This window comes from Alligator sinensis, unplaced genomic scaffold, assembly GCF_000455745.1.
Source record: "Alligator sinensis unplaced genomic scaffold, ASM45574v1 scaffold642_1, whole genome shotgun sequence".
NCBI lineage: Eukaryota > Metazoa > Chordata > Crocodylia > Alligatoridae > Alligator > Alligator sinensis.
In genome coordinates, this window is record NW_005842289.1 from 988722 (window position 1) to 1005373 (window position 16652).

At 52.5% G+C, this 16652-nt stretch overlaps 1 protein-coding gene across 1 annotated transcript in view; it reads left to right on the plus strand.

Annotated features, from left to right (window-relative positions):
* Positions 1 to 16652, plus strand: part of FHOD1 (formin homology 2 domain containing 1) — a gene marked incomplete at its 5' end in the record, with an annotated part of 78523 nt that overhangs the window by 32067 nt on the left and 29804 nt on the right. The window contains 3 exons of the mRNA XM_025209432.1: positions 3361 to 3467; positions 4377 to 4441; positions 16087 to 16154. Coding sequence (XP_025065217.1) covers positions 3361 to 3467; positions 4377 to 4441; positions 16087 to 16154 — 240 coding nt within the window. The remainder of the gene's footprint in view (positions 1 to 3360; positions 3468 to 4376; positions 4442 to 16086; positions 16155 to 16652) is intronic.

Here is a 16652-nt window from a genome sequence, read left to right on the forward strand (position 1 = left end):
GGGGGGGGGGTAAGCGGCTGGCAGCCACAGAGCCCAGGCTGTGGGGCAGGGGCTTTGGGTGGGGGGCAAGGGGCAGTAAGGCTGGGTGACAGGGGCTTCCGGTGGGGGGGCAAGGGGCACAAGTAGGGCATCCTGCCATGTACCCCTTGCCCTCATTTTGTTTTTCTGCCATGCCGGCACTCTGGCGCCTTCCAAGGTAGGCATTGTGGTGTTTTTCGGCACTCCAGCCAAAAGACATTGCCTACCCCTGTTCTAGGTCATTGATTCCAGTCCCTGCTGTCTGAGGGGACCGCATCCTATTATCTCCTTCATACCAGCTTCACCTTAAATCTAGTTGAGACTTTTGCCCCTAGTACTCCTTTCCTCGCTTTTCATTAAGGGGGAAGTGGGTGAAAGCAGGAGCAAATATAGGATGGTGGATGAGAATGAAGATAAGGAAGCAGAAAGTACCACATCTGAGGTAGAAGTAGAGCGGAGCTCCATGTGCTCGGACCAGGTCGATTGGGTAAATTTGGTCCTAGAGTTCTGGCAGGTCTGGCAGGTGCAATCACAGGTGTGACAGCCAGGCTGCCCCAGGACCTCTCTCCATTTTTTCTTGTACCAGCATTGACCTTTGGTTTAAAAATAGCTCTTTCCTCCTCCTAAGTATATTTATAGAAAACAATCCCATAGGCTCTTTGCCTCTGTTTTGTTAGGCCAGACAAGCCAGCTTAGTGTCCTCTTGTATGTTTGGCTCTCCATTCCTTGGATCATCCTTCTCTGAACCTGTTCCAGTTTGAATTTATCTTTCTTGAACATGGTTCTTCAAAAACTTAGGGTTCATTTACCTTGCAGCCGGTAGTGTAGCCTTGCTACACTATGGGTATTTCCCATATTTCTGGGCTTTTTTGGTTGCCACATGGGACTGAGAAGGAATATTTTTCCCTCCTGTTGTTACACATCTCGGGGGGCAAGGGCACCTTTCTCAGAAGCCCTGGGGATGGCTGCAGCTACGGCTGGGTTTTATGCTAAGGTGGATCAGTGCTGTAGCTGGAACTAAAACCTGGAGGTTTCTTGCTAGAGGGTCTTGCTCCTTCCTTCAAGGTCAAACCCATTACCATATTTTGTCTGGGAGGAATTATCCCGCATTAGGGCTTTGCCTTCCTCTGTAAGTGAGGGGTGCTGTGGCTGCCTTCCTTGATCTCTTGAGCCTGTTTCAATGACCCTTGAAGCAGCAGGACATCGGATTCTGTTCTCCTCCTGCTTTACCTGTGGCAGGTTAGGGTACTATTCCTTGTGGTTGTCTGACAGCGTTGCCTGTGTAGATTTAGTAATAGGGTAGACAAGGATTTGCTTGGAATGGTTTGGATAGGAAGCATTGATTCTGCCTCAGGCAGTTGGTCAAACTAGATGACCTTCAGAGGTCAGAGGTCCCTTCCAGCGCTGCTTATCTATTATTTTGTGATCACATGCTTTAGCGCAGTCCAGATTTCTGACTTTCTAGACCAGAGGTGCTCAACCAGTCAGTGGGGTGCTGCATGTATGTGCACGCATGCACACACACACCAGTGCTCTCCCCCCCGCCCTGCCCTGGCCTAGGGGTGGTGCCCACCCCACATCTCTGCCTGCTGCTCGGAAGGGGGCAGGCTGGGCGGTGCAGGCCGCTCTGCCTCCCTACTGGACTGCACCCCCTACCCCTGCCCACCTGCCTCTGCCTGCAGCAGTGCCACTGACTTGGGGGGGAGGGGGGGGGGGCCAAAATACAAGTTCACCCAGGGCACTATTTTCCCTAAGGTGGGCTCCGCACGGAGTCATAAATATAAATAAATAAATATGGCAACCCTTCCCCACTGCCAGATTCCCAGACCATAAGCCCTGCACAGCAGGTTGGGGGCAGGTCATGCCCCTTTCCCCCCACTCCCACAGCCAGACGAGGCTGGGCCATGGCCCTCCTGCCATGCTGAATGGGCCTTGACCATGCCCCCTTACCCTGTGGGGCCAGATTGGGGCTGCTCAAGCCCTCTTCCCCCTTCGTCCACCTGTGGGGCTGAGCCACACCTCTTCCGTCTCCCTGTGGGGCCAGGTTGAAGCCAGGATGCCCCCTGCCCTGCTCTGCACTCTTGGATGGGGCCCTCCCACAGCTTCCCTGTGCTGGATCAGGACCCTCAGCCAGATCTTGCCTGTGGATAGCCTGGGCACTGTCGGTCCAGCCCACTGGCCAAAAAGGTTGAGCACCACTGTTCTAGACAAAGGAGATTAATCTGTCAAGAAGCAGAATAGGTGGTTTCCAATTCCCTAACTGTCTCAGGTTCCTCCCATGGTGCTGCTGAGGAAGATAAATTCCCTGCCTGTAGTAGGGGTCTGGGTTCTTAACCCTACCCATGGCAGAGATGGCAGCCAACTCATACTGCCTTGCTATAAGGCTTGTATGACTGATCCCTATGAGTTGTCACCTTATGACTCAGAGAGCGTGCTGTAAGGCTGCAGATCTGTGCTCAAAGTCAGAAGGCTGCACCCAAGACAGGCCTTGCGGCTATGATTTTGGTGGTTTGCTGTCAAGCAACAGTGAACCAGGCTGGAAGCTGAATCAGGGTTTAGTCACGTATGTGGATGAGTCACTGGCTCCTTGTGCAATGAGGACACGGTGCATGTCTTTTCTGTGGCTCCAGGCTGTGGTTGGTCACATCTCCCGAGTTTTTTGGGGTCTTTGTTCCCCACCCACTTTTATTTCGTCTTAGAGCCTTTTCTCTCACCTGCTGCCTGTCCAGTCTAACGGACTCTGCAGCTTCTTGCCCAAGGGCTGTTAGACATAAAAGAACACGTGTGGTTTGCCTAGCTCCCAGAAGAGGGCCGCCTTCTCTGAGGGCAAGAGAAAGTGGTAGGGGCAAGGAAGCAGCCCATGAGTCCCCTAATCTTGGACCTGTCAGTTTGGAGGATGGGATGGGCTAGGCTGCCATAACTGAGCGGGCACAACATAGAGTTTCTGGATTTAATGCTGAATTAAAGCAAGATGACCCAGTCGCTGAGCAGGCCCCGGCACACTGCATGGCTCCAGACCCCTGTAAAAGAGGATGGTAGGATCTGAGGGAGAGGGAAATACATTTTATAGGTAAGGAGTCACATGATCCAGAGGTAGGAGCAGACAGCTCTGGGAGTCGGACTCCAGGGTCCGATACCTAACCTGTTGCTGACACTCTCCTCCCTGCCTATGAAATAACCGTGATGATCACCATTGTAGTGTGCTAAGGGCTCTGCTGCTGTTAGACTGGGTGCTTAGCGCTAACCTTATTCTCTATGGCCAGCTGTTCTGTTTTCCCTCCTATCAGCCCTCTGCCCTGGGCCAAACCCCACAATGACCTGTAGGTGTGTTTGTGTCTGTAGCTGGAGGACTGCACACTGCAGGTCTCGCCATCGGGACACTACCTGGATCTTGAACTATCACTGCTGGAACAGAAAGATGAGCTGGAAGGGTTCTATGAGGAAGCAAGGTGAGCTATGGGAATCATGGATATTCCTGTCTGAACAATTGGGGTGGAGCCATCCTGTAGCCCAGTGAGCCACTGTTCCCTAGCACAAGACCTCCCAGTCTCTCCCCTCCTTCCCATGGTTCCTCCAGATGCCCAGTGTGCTCCATTCTTATGAAACATAAGGAGCCAAGTTTTTGGTGCTTGTGTCTTTCCTGGCTGCTCAGCAAGACAGGGAAGACAAGGCCTAGGTGGGCAGAATGAATGACTGGAATTGGGGCTTGGTCTGGAAAAGTCACTTGGGAGATCTGCTCCTTTGCAGACATTTGTATAGACTTAAAATGTGCTCCTGGGCCAACAGGCTAGGGCCATGCTTTAGGCAAACTCAGGGCCAGAGCAAACTCAGGGCCAGAGTAGCAGGCACTGGCTGTGGGTCAGGACTGAGATACTCTGAGAAAGGATTGTGGAGACTCCAGGATGTGACTGGGTGTCAGCCTAGGTGGAGGCTCCAGGGTGTGACTTGTGTGCTCTCTCCTCTGTGTGACTGCATATTCTTACTGCCCTGAGAGCAGCTATAGCTGTCCTACCTTGTGTGTCCCAGAAACACCTGGCAGCTTAGCATTTCTGCTCTCCTTGTTCCTGGCCACTTCCTCATAACCTGTTGCAGTTCTTAGTGGTGGGACTGGGTGCAGGCATGTATCCTCTAGAACTGGGGATGTGGGGGGGTGGTAGAGGTAGAGGTGACTGCTGGGGAATCTGGGAGAGAAGAGGTGGTGATGGGGAGGGCGGCAGGCATTGGTTAGTGTGGGTCTAGGATTCATGAACATGTAAACTCCTAGTAGGTATACTGTAAGCAGGCTCTGGCAGCTCATGAATGAGGCTATTGGTGATGAAGATGTTCATGGTGACTTATTTGCTTTCTTCTCATTCCAGCAAAGGGAGGCGACCAACTCTTATCGTGCGCACTCAGCTTTCTGTTCGAGTCCAGGCCATCCTCGGTGAGTCATTCACCTCCTAGGGCTTGGAAACTCTGTTCTGAACTCAGCCTGTTTCCATGTTCCTTACATTCTAGATATTGGCTTTAACTGGTCCAAGACCACATAAACCAGTAGCTCGTCACTGTTAGAGTATCACAGAACAGGGCTGTTTGGGACCTGGTTAATCCTGGTTTCTTAGTTAATTCCCAAGTGGTACTGGAGACTAATGCAGATACCTGACTGGCAGGTTCCTTCCCCATCATCCAGTGTGCATCTCTGCTCTCACTGGCTGCATGTCACTGTTGGACCAAGTTGGGTTCTTCAAGCCCCTCTCACTAATGAGGACCTTGTGAAAAGCAAATACCATAGAGAAGGAAGTTCTGAGTAAGCCACAGGTGCTAATTTTGACACTATGGGTGAAGCATGACCTAAAAGTACTGCCAGCATGTGATGCAGTAGGCTCGCTAGGCCTTTCAAGGGCAGGGCTCTAAGCAGACCTCCTACTTATGAATCCCCTTGGGGACAGGAAGTAGCTCAAATAAGAAGCAGGGGAGCAGGTGACTGCTGCAGAGACATGCCCCGAGTTGTGATGTGCCTGCCTTAGATTTTGCAATAGCACAATGAAGAGCCAGGTTTGTAGAGCCTGACATGAAAAGAGCAGTGAAATTAAATATGTATAGATATTACTGACCGTTTCCATTTGAAACGGAAAACCCAAATCCCTGCTTATCACTGTTGCCCTCACCCTGGGGCCTCTGTGGCCCAGTGGGTGGGACCCAGCACAGCAGAGCACAGTGGGGCCAGACAGGCTACAAACCCTGCACTATCATGGCCAAGTGCCCCCTCCCTGGCCACCAGCAGCAGGGGCATGGAATTGTGCCCCTTGCTGCTGCCTCACCAGGACAACGCACAGCTCCCAACAGTGGCAAGGAGCTTCCCTGCCTGGCCCCCATGTGCCCTGTCATGTCAGGTACTGCCCACTGGGCCACAGAGGCCCCAGGTGGAGGGCAGCAGGGCAGGGAGCCCAGTCCTGCATTAGTCAGCCTGGATCCACACCCATCAGGGGTACCAGCAGGGCCAGGGGTCTGTGGTTGAGGAGTGAGGGGCACCAGCAGGGCTGTGGGGTTGTGGCTGGGGAGTGAGGGGCCTGGACCTGTGTCCTGGTGAGTGAAGGGGGCGGAGTGGGCTCAGGTGTTGCATTAGCTGTGTGTGGGCTCAGGGTGATGAACATGCTCCTGGTAGTGTGTGCTGTAGCCCAACCCTGTGCCCAGGGGGGGTTTTCCTCCTTGTCATGAGGCTGCCCATGCTAGTTGAGGGTTTCATGGCACCAGTAGAACAACTATTGTGGGAGTTTATAGTTGCCCTAACATGGTAGCAACTATCAGTTCCATGTAGGGGGCTGAAAACTGAGATGGAAACCTGAACAGTCTTCGCAGCCATGGACACTGGTGGAGGAAGCCTTGGGTTGGGGCAGTGTGTGGCTGAACTGCCTGGTTGCTGTGCTCTGAATCAACAGGAACTTTTCACAGAGTCAGGCACTTTATTGCTAAATAGAGACCATTGGTAGTCTTGCTAGGATGTCACAAGGATGTGGGTCACAGAACAACCAGTGACACCCTGTGCAGCCTATGGCCAACTGTAGGTGGGGTTCATTGCCTTGGTTGTTTGGGTCTCCTGATACAGTGAGAGTCTGCAGATGAGGGTATGTGAGACAGTTTAGTAGTATGAAAGCAGATGCCTTCAGTGGCTGGGGCACTTCCTTATAAGTCTGCACATTTCCCTGGTGGTGTCCTCTCAGTTTGTGCAGGAGAGGATCTCTTTCAGGTGGTGGGGAAGCTGGAAGTGACGCAAGTCCTATTTGATGAATGGGTGTTATCCACAGAGCACCAGCATTTCAGCCCATACCATCTTGCTAGTGTTCCCCGGGGCTTTACATAGCTCTCAGTGGCCACCCTGAAACTCCAAAGGTGGAGGAGTGGCCCTTTAGGTTGCATCAGCAGAGCAGGTCTGAGCTATGTCAGGGGGAAATTGCTGCCCCCTCCAGCCTCAAAGGAGTCTGTCTACCAGTGATATTGCTGACCCCTCCAGCCTCAAAGGAGTCTGTCTACCAGCATCCAGCGCCAAGGAGAGGCTAGACCAGGACAGAGGTGGCCAAGTGCAGCCTGCCTAGTGGGATCTCTTCCCCCTTTCTGTATGCTGCATCCTCTGCTGCTTGTCCCAGGCCAGAGGTGGCCACAGCTCCACAGACTATGGTTGTTTACCCTGAGAGCTCGTCTGCACTGATAAGCACTGCAGGAATTTCCTGTGCTGTCGTGCCTGGCTTTGGCTGAGGCATGCTGCAGGGCTGGAGGTAGACTGCACATGCTGCAGGACACACCAAGGCCTGGTCCACAGTCCAAGTACAAGGCTGCTCTCAAGTACAGCAGCTGAATCAGTGCAGGTGGCTTGACAAGAGAAGGAGGGTGAGTCTGGGGGCATTGCAGGGTGGAGAGCAGTGTCCCTTGGAAGGGGCTGGGGGGAGGTATTATAATGGAGGATGGGATACCCCAGCACAGGTGCTATGGTGTGTGGTGAAGGCTGCAGCCAAGCAGATGGTGTCCATCTTCTGTTTCTGCTGCAGGATCCAGCACTATTTTCAGGGGAGGAGGAGGTGCTGCTGCAGCAGTACTAGGAGCAGAGCGCAGCCTATCCTCTTTGTCCCGTCTGCACCTCCCAGGGATGGCCTGTGTTGAGCTGCATGCTGGGGGAGATGAGAAGTGGTGCAGGCTGCAAGGAAGAGGTTGGCAGTCTGATTCCCCAAACTGACTGCCATTCTGCTCCCTCTGTCCTGTGTGTGCGATGGGCTCTGAGCAGCTCAGGAGAAGCAGTAGCAAAGGAGGCCTGAGGGCCTCTTGTAGCTGGGAACACTTTGGTCTTTGTGCACCTGTAGGCACCTTCCTCAGGAGCTGCAGATGTCTCCAGGAGCCCAGTCCTGGCTCTGTTATGGACTCCCTGCATTTCTCTCAGTTCTCAGTTTCTAAGGACACCACCTGGGACAGAGGCTCTGACCTTTGAGCAGGTTTCCACCCTCATCTGATGTCACAGTCACAGACAGATCCTGAGGAGCAGGGATCCTGTTTCCCTGTAGATACCACTGGTGATTCAAACAGAACCAAGGTTCTTGTACTCACTCAGGGAGAGGGGTATCTCACAAAGGGAAACCAAGACACTCCCACTGGCACAGGCTGGTCTTGGAAGTTTGACAGAGGTTACCAATGGGGCGTTGGTCTATAGAACTATAAATAATAGTGACTTTCCCAGAAAGGGTGGGGGGGGGGTCCCCTGGCTAGGCTGTACTATATAATGAAACTCCTTTCACTGTATTTCTTCCTCTGAAGAGTAGAGTAGGGGAGATCATCATTTCAGAACAGAAGTGTTTGAGGAAGAGAAACCTGAATCTGAGCTGAGTTACATGAGGTAGGTTCTTTAACAAAGAAAGCCTGAGCTCTCTGGTGGTTGCCACTGGTAGCTGTGTCTCCATCAGGGAGAGAGCAGCACAGCAGTTATTTATAACCCTCTGAGTGCTGAGTAAATGCATCCTGGTTGGGAGCATGGAGCTGGAGCCCCTGCGGAATCTCTGACAGTGTTTCCCTATTCAGTGCCTTCAGCTGGCGCCCTCTGTGTGATAGCTGCCATTTCCTGCACATCATAAACTTTAATGGATGTAGCCTCAGTCCCCCTGGAAATACATGGAAAAGTCAAACTGCATCCCTTTGCCAAGGGAACTCCTCCCTGTGTCTTTTGCTGCCATATCTGTCACACGCGGGATATCATGGAACATGTTACCAAGTGAGGGTGGATGAAGAACACCGATGGCCGTAGGCTTCCCATTTCCTTTTCCTCCTACCTGTGGTGCTTTAAGTGTTCTCTTAACCCCTTTTGCCCAATCTGGAGTCTCCAAGCTCATGTAAATGTAACCCAGTGGCTCTTGAGGACCTAAGGGGTTAAGCTTCTTCAGCACAAAGATTTGCTGTACCAATATTTTTGCTTGTTGGACTGAAAACATGTTGCATGCTACAAATATTCTGGGTTGTCCAGGCAAACGCTAAAAATAGCCTTGGAAAGAACAAACAAGTCTCTTGTGGACAAGAAACCCCTAATGGTGGGTCAGGCATCCAGTTCTGGGAACCAGCATGGGAACTTGGAACCAGTGCGTCCCCCCACTTCGTTCTGGGTGGGAGGAAGAACAAGTATTGCCCAGGGAGCTGTGACAGTGAGACACGGGCCTGTGGGTCTTCAGCCATGGCCTCTGGTCCTCTTGGTCCAGCTGCACTCAGATCTTTTCTTGCCAGTACCAGCCAGTTATTGAAGATGCCATGAGATGACCTCCAGGGGATTCCCTGGAGCTGCTTGCAGCTCTTGCTCTAAACCAGGGGTGGGCAAAATATGGCTCACGGGCCACATCCGGGGGTGCCAGGCCATTCTATCCAGTCTGCAGGGCCCCTAAAAAATTTAGACAATCAATATTTATCTGCCCGTGGCTCCTGTCACCTTTGACAGGAGCCAGGGGCAATAGGACCTAGGGGAAGTCCCAGCAGGCTCCCGCAACAGTGGGGCCCACTTGCCCCCCCGCCCCCTCCCCCAGCCAAAAGCCCCTGCCTAGCAGGGGCTTCTGGCCTGGGACCCTGGGGCTGTTAGTGGCTGCACCGGTGTGGGAAATTCAGGTAAGAAGTGGGGGAGGCAGAGGAGGACCGTGGGGATTGCCCCAGTCCTCGGGGCTGGGCCAGCTCCTGCTGAGCCCCATGATTTGGCCATGCAGCCAGGAGCCGGAGGGCAGGTGGGAAAGCGGTGGCGGAGTAGGGGGGAGTGGAAGCGAGCAGGAGCACGGGGCCTGTGTCGGTGTCGCAGGGCCAGTGCCAGCAGGGCCCAGAGTGGGGTGGTAGGAGTGCAGGGTGGGGGCTGGCAGGGGCCGTGGAGCCAGGCTGGGCTGCATCAGCAGGGAGAGCGGAGAGCTGACCCAGCTGCATAGAGTCCCTGCCAACTGGGACCCCGTGCTCCTGCTGCCCTGCTCTGGGCCCCACCGGTGCTGGCCCTGAGACACTGGCATGGGTCCTGCACTCCCGCCTGGCTGCTGCTGGCTCCCATGCTCCCGCTCACTCCCAGTGCCCTCACCCCAGCCCCACAGTACAGGCGGGGAGCAGCGCTCAGCCCCGACCCTGCACACCCTGCACTTGCCCATCTGGACTGAGCAGTGGCGGCAGGGAAGGAGCTGGTGCTCAGCATGGGGGAAAAGCACCCCCACTCAGGGGTACACTTCCTAAAAAGAGGACTGCCAGGGGTACACTTATTTTAAAAGGTTGAAAACCCCTGCTGTAGAGGGATGAACCAATTTCTGTGCTTAGGACATCCTGTCAGACAGCAGGAAGTCCGAAAGGAAACCGGCCATACAGCTATAACAAAGAATGAATCTCAGCTCCACATGTTGTCCTGCCAGACATGAACCAAAGGCCATGTCAGAGGTGCACCGAGACAGCCGTGTTAACAAGTCAGCTCTGACAATGAATCACACATACTGCCCGTAGGATTGGCCAAGTAAAACACACAAAGTGAAGCAATGCTGCCAGCTATGTGAGAGCAGAGGGTCAGGGTAAAGGTGTTCTGTCCCCCAGCAGCAGTTAGCAGAAGCTCCAACTATGGGGCCAGAAACTTTTTTTCCTAAACTGGAAACTGGGCTTTAAAACACTGGAGAGTTACAAGCATAAAGCTGAAAATGGAGGGTGGGAACTGAGTTGCTTGAAAAGCAAGTTTTGATGAAGCCAGTCTCCGGCTGACCTGGTAAATGGGATGGGGAGATGCAGATGTTGCTGGTGGCCATCTAACAGGGGTTTTGCTGGAATTCAAAGCCTGAGTTCAGAGGTGGGTCTTTCAGATTCTCTTCAGCATTGGCTTTTAAGCCCAAGCCATCTCTCTTTTGTTGCAGCTGGTTCATCACTACTTATAGCCAGGGATCTTGGTTTTCTCTGATAAAAAAAATCCCCAATTTTCAGGTTAAAAAAAGTAACCCCAAATCTACATTTTTATGTGATTTAAAATGAAGCACGACTTATATTCTGTGCTTAGGACATCCTGTCAAACAGTAGGAAGTCAGAAGAAAACCAGCCATACAGCTATATTCTGTGCTTTTCTAAAGCCATAGAAAAGCCATACTCTGTGCTTTTTTTAAACCACAGAAATATAAATATATATATATATAAGTAGTGTTTCATTTTAATCATGGAAAAATGTGGGGTTTGGGTTACTTTTTAAATCCAAAAATTGGGGATTTTTTTTTATCAGAGAAAACCAGGATCCCTGCTTACAGCTATGATGAGAGCCACAGGGACAGATAAATATCTCCAACGTCACAGTGAAAATGCTGGTGAACACCTGTGCCCTGGCCGTGTGTACTCCTAGCCCTCTGGCTGCACTTAATTTCCTTAAGTCAGGGAAGGTGAGATCTAGGCTGCTCAGTCTTTGTGCAGGTCCTCAGCACTCTGTCTTTCTTCTGCTGGAGCATGGTTGCAGGCAGGCTCTGCAGAGCTTCTGGATCATTCCTGCATCCACTGCCTGAGATTCACTTGGCCTCTTCATGCCCACTTCCTGACTCTCCATAGAAGCTTTGTAATGTTTCCTCTGTACCCACATGGCTGATTAAACCTTGTTTGACACACATTATGGCATGAACAGTACTTCTCAGGAAAGCTTTACAAAGCTCAGGCTGGCCCTCAGAGGCATCCTGGCAAGGGTCTTCTCCAGCTGTAGTAAATGCTTGTGCTTACATGGTATTTAGCAGCAAGGCAGGTGCTGCCCATGCAGGAATTCTTGGCACTTTATTCCGTACCCATGTTATACATATGTTGAAGGGTGTCTCTCAGCATCATTATGTCCCTGCAGAGGGATATGAGCGATCTGCAGCTCTGACCATGCAAAGCTGTTGCAAGAATAAGTAGAACCTGGGGTAATTCAGCCAGAGCTTGTCAGCCCCTGTGTTGAATTAGTTGAATGTCTCCTCAGCTTACCTTGCCTTTGTTGCTGGTAACTGCCCATTTTGAGCTTTCCTCCTACATCTGCAGGTTTTGAGTTTTGATTCCATATTGTGATCCATAAGTCCTCACCCTGCAGGTGAAGCTCCAAGGCAACATTTTACTACCTACTGCAGAGCTGGGAAGACCCATCTAGGTTAAAGAAAGCCTCTTTCCACTGTTCCACTTCAGCCTCTTTACTGTGGAGATCTTGCTTCTAGAACAACCACCTCCTGCTTCCCAGATAGAGCCATCAGAAAAAGACACCAGTACCCTTTAGTCATACTCAGCCCCTTTGGACCAGCAGTAGACCTCTGTCTTGGTGACATCTGGCTTTAACCCTCCTCATTTACATAATGAGATTTCCTGCTGTGCTGGTTTCAGACCTAACCACCGCTAAACAAATATCCACAGGCTAGGGGGAAATCCAGATGAATAAAAAACTTGAGCCTTCTAACACAGTAACTGGCTGCTTCTCAGAGCAGAGGGAGTTTGAGCTAGGCGTCCCCAGTCACTGTTGGGCATAGGCTTCTCTAATGTTTGTTGGACGAGGTGGGGCTGGAGTCTGCTGATAGCACTGCGTTCTTACTGCAGCAGGGATGTAGCTTTCACTGCACTTGACAGTTCAGTCAGATTGATCAGCTGTGAAAGCCTAAGGCTGTCAAACCGTGAGGAGTGTTGCCATCTCCAACCCCCACCAAACCCCTGCATGGCTGTGTGCTGTAATGTGCCCCGACCCTCACCCTGTCCAGGACACTGGATTTCCTCTCGCTCTTCCTGCAATGAGATGAAGGATCACCCTGCATTCCCAAGTTTGGTCTTGTATCTATACTGACAACAGGAGGTCTCAGATAGCCCAGGGGCCAGGGCAGGAGAGGCCTCTAAGCAACATCAGTGGCACATTTCTAGAAGTCCATGCAAGAGAGCCTCTCAGGAGCAGAGATGGTGTGATGTGCTGTGAGCTAAGAGAGGGGTCAGTAGCTCTCGCATGTCAGATCCTCAGCCACTGGCTTCAGAGGGTAGGAAGGAATCTGCCGCCATGTACAAAATTGCACAACCTGCCATGTGTGCTAAGGAGAGGCTTTGCCCGTTCTCTGGTTTACCCAGGTCTGATTGCACCAGGAGACCAGAGGCCAGCCAAGACAGAGCCCTTGTTTGATGCACCAGGGTAGATTCCTTGCTGCCTGCAGTCAGATCTTCTCATTGTCGCTTTTGCCAGACAAGAATGAACATCACCCTCTCTGAAGTGGGGATCGTGTTGGTGCTTGACTTTCCTGCACCTCTCAGGCTCCATGGTCTGCAAGGTGCTTTGCACCTCAGAGGCAGTGCAGGCAAATGTGACAGACAGCACTATTCTGCTCAGCCACACTTTGCACTACTCAAGGTGCCGAGGTCAGAGGAGGTCAGTGGTTGTGTTTCTGTCATGTCCTATGATTTCACCTTTTGCCTGAATGGAGAGTCTTAAGCAATGCTCACCTGTGATGGCACAGCACCTTGTCATGCTGCCTGCTCAGGCCAGACTGGGCATGAGCCCAGGTGCAGCTGACCTCTGTTGCCTCTTTGTTAAAGGCGCAGAGAGGCCGTTGCTCAGCAGAGTTCCTGTTTCTTCTTTGTTCAAGAAGCCAAAGGAGATATTTGTTTCATTGTTGTGCAACAAAAAAAAAACACAAAACAGGAAGATGACAAGTTCAAAATAGCCAGCCCAGGCCAGTCCTCAGCTGTTTCCTGACTGACACTCAACCCATCTGCAGCTCCCAAGCCCTGAGAGTGACTGGGCTGTGGGGGCATAAAAGTAGTGGTATGGAGGGAAGGTGTGCAGGCGGGCTGCCTGCAGCCAGAAGCAGGAGGAGCGTGCTGCAGAAATGCTTCTGAGGCCTCACACAGACTTCCAGGAAGAACCACACACAACTCTGGGCGGAGACTGGGTAGGGCAGTTTCACTCCCCAGAGAAGTGCTGCCAGAGCTACTCAGGGCTGGAAACAGCGGCTGGGACTGAACCTCCACCTCCACTGCAGGCACTGCCTGCAGGTGCAGTTGTCAGCCAAGCTTGGTGTCATGGTGTGGGGCAGCTTGCTGCGGAGGTTTTCTGGGGGCAGATTTTGGACTGGCTTCCTGACTGCTGCTACTCCTGCTTTGCTGGCAGGCTGACTGGGCCCTTCATCTGACCCATGATATATTTGGCTAATGACCAGGGATCTTGGTTTTCTCTGATTAAAAAAAAAAAAATCCTGAGTTTTCAGGTTAAAAAAAGTAGCCCAAAATCCACATTTTTGTGTGATTAAAATGAAACACCACTAATATATATAGATATGTATTAGTGGTGTTTCATTTTAATCATGGAAAAAATTGGATTTGGGGTTACTTTTTTTAATCTGAAAATTGGGGATTTTTTTATCAGAAAACCAGGATCCCTGGTCATCAGGCCCTACATGTTGAAGAGCATCTGGTGTGTAGTAACAGGGAGTGCAATACCCTGGGGCAGGGCCTGAATGATTTGGTTTTCAGTTCTGAGGTGGGTCGCTACCTTGGGTCTGTGCTTTGGTCAGGGGGGAGCATTGCTTTAGCTACTGCATGAAGGCGCTGGGATGGCAGGGCTGGGGCCTCTCTCCTCCCAGGCTCTGCTGCAGCCAGTCACTTTGGGAAGCACTGGGCCTCCCCAGCCCACGTGAGTCAGCAGTTTCAGTCCTCTCCAGCCTGTTGGAGTTTATACGCGTGACCTCAGGCTCAGAAAAGTATTTATGAGCCATGGCTTCATGGTAGGGTCATCTTTTGCACAGTTTCCAGCTCTGTCTCTCGTGGTGGCACTTAGCTCATCATCCTGCCTGTATTAAGAGAATGGGCTGCTTTCAGTTTTGGGAAGGTGGATGGGAGCTCTGCTCATGGTGTTTGTATAATCCTGTAGGGGTTTTGGCAGAGAGGGCATCACCCTGACTCCAGAGTCTCTCCATGTATGGGGAGCAGAGCACAGCAGTTATTTTGTGGTGGGGAACTGATTGCCATGGGGGGTGGAGCAGGGTGTGAGCTGGTTCAGGGGGTCAGATCTGTCCCCTCTCTGTGAAGACCTCTGTTCAAGCTAGCGCAAAATTAGTCCCTTGGGAAGCTTCTGAAGCAGCTCTTTCCATCACAATAAACTTTTTGAGCCCTGTGCTTCTCTCTGAGGGCACCAATAGTGTTCTGCCTCTAAGGGTTAACGCCTTGTTAAGTGTCCCCGTGGGGGAAAGTCACCCGCTGGTAGGAACAGAAAAAGCCAAAGCAGGGTCTGCTGTACTGCAGGGGAAGGAGTGACATTGGGGCGAGGCAGATCTGCAGCCACCTCTTGTCTCGGGGCTGTGCAGAGGAGCACCCCCAGACACACACACGCATGTGCACACACAAACACTGTGAAATCAGTGTCCAGTCAGAGCCTCCCGTCTTTCACCTGTTGTGTAGCTTGGGAGAAGGCTGCAGAGATGACCAGCTCCTCCAGCCAGTCTTAGCACTTGAAGATGCCACTGAAGCAGGGACCTCCAGCCACTCTGACAACCTGGAGCCCGCTGCCTATGCTCTGTGGCTGAGGCGCCATTCACTCCCAGTTCTTTGCCTCCCTGCCCCGTCTCTTCACCTCAGCTGCCCTCCCCCTCTTATTCTCTTATTCCTTTCCTTGGCGCTCTCACTCAAGTTTCTTTCCATTTGGCCAATCCCCGCCCCCCACTAAACTCATCTTACAAATGAAGCTGTCCTGCCCAGGGCCATCCCTGGTGGGGGGAGGGGTGAATCGGGGCAATCGCCCTGGGCCCTGCACTTGGGTGGCCCGCAGAGAGGCGGCGGCTGCAGTTTAGTCCACCCGCCCGCCTGGCAGGTTGGACGGCTCTTTGCCTGTTCTGGCCGGAAGTTCCAGCCACCGCGGCCGGTGTGCCGGGGCTTTCACTCCAGGCCTGGCGTAAGTGTGCCAGGGGAGGGGGAGGGGGAGGGGGGCCCCGCACCCTGCTGGGATCATCTATGCTGATCACCCTGCTGATGTCTATGAAATCTCTGGTCTTGCCATTTGGTGCCATTGCACTGTTCTCTCTGGCAGCCTGTTCTGCCCCTTCCCCATGGGGTCCTCCTGGGCTGTTTGACCGCCAGCTCTTTGGGGCAAGGATCATCTGTTACTGCATGTGTTGGGCACCTAGTGTAATGGGGTGTCATGTTTTGTACCCCTGAGGCAGTACCATAACAGCCATGGTTGATCTCACAAGGTGATGAGAAATGCTTTTGGTGCCTGATACACTTTCCAGCTCAGCATCAGTGTGGAGTTGTGGGAAGCTATTCTTAACTTGGGGCTGACCCCTCCCCCTCCCCTGCCTGCCGGTGTGCCTGGCTTGGCTGTACCTCCCACCCCCACCCTACCCCCAAGGGATTTTGAAACTGGGATAAACCAGCATGATGGTGGCCATGTCAGTTCCTGGGGCCAAACCAGCAGACAGGGCTGCGCTGGCTGAGGACACTACTGCCCTGCCTCTGACTCCATGGGGTGCGTCTTGGCCAGCCTGTGCTCGCTGGCAGCTTTGGGGATGGTTTACATCCTTAGCTGTTGCTAGCGGAAACCTGAGGCCCTTGTTTAAAACTGCCTAATGGAATAGCTGTGTCTGTCTTGTCCCATTTCAGAAAAGCTGTACAACTCCCAGGGGCCGGAGCTGAGGCGCTCTCTTTTCTCCCTGAAGCAGCTCTTTCAGGTACAGTTCCTCAAACCCTGCAAAGCATCCTGGAGCCAAGCCCCCAACCCAGAGCCATGGCACCTCTTGAGCCTACTGCTGTGCGCCAGGGCTCGTGTGCTAGTGTCGCGCTGCACTGGGGCACGCCGGAGATTCTGGGCTCACCTGAGGGGCTGGGGTACTTCACAAGCCAGTCTCCTCAGTTACTAATATGAATGAACACTGAATGTCACCGTTTCATGCTGCCTGCCATTTTGCTGGGCTGCATGTTCCTGTTTTGTGGCAGCTGGAGGTTGGGCTGATGGAAGTTGGGACTTGGTGCTTTTGGCCTGGGGGCAGTTGGGGTTTGTTATATAGCTTCTTCCCTCTGCATGTCTCTACCATGGGGAGGGGGGTGTACAGCAGGAGCCTTTGGACTCTTTGTTTTTGTAGCAACTATCTCTTCCTCTGGTTGTTGCCTTAGTGTCATTTGTAACATTTGACTGCAGCGGCCTTGCAGATGATCTGGAGGTTCCTGCT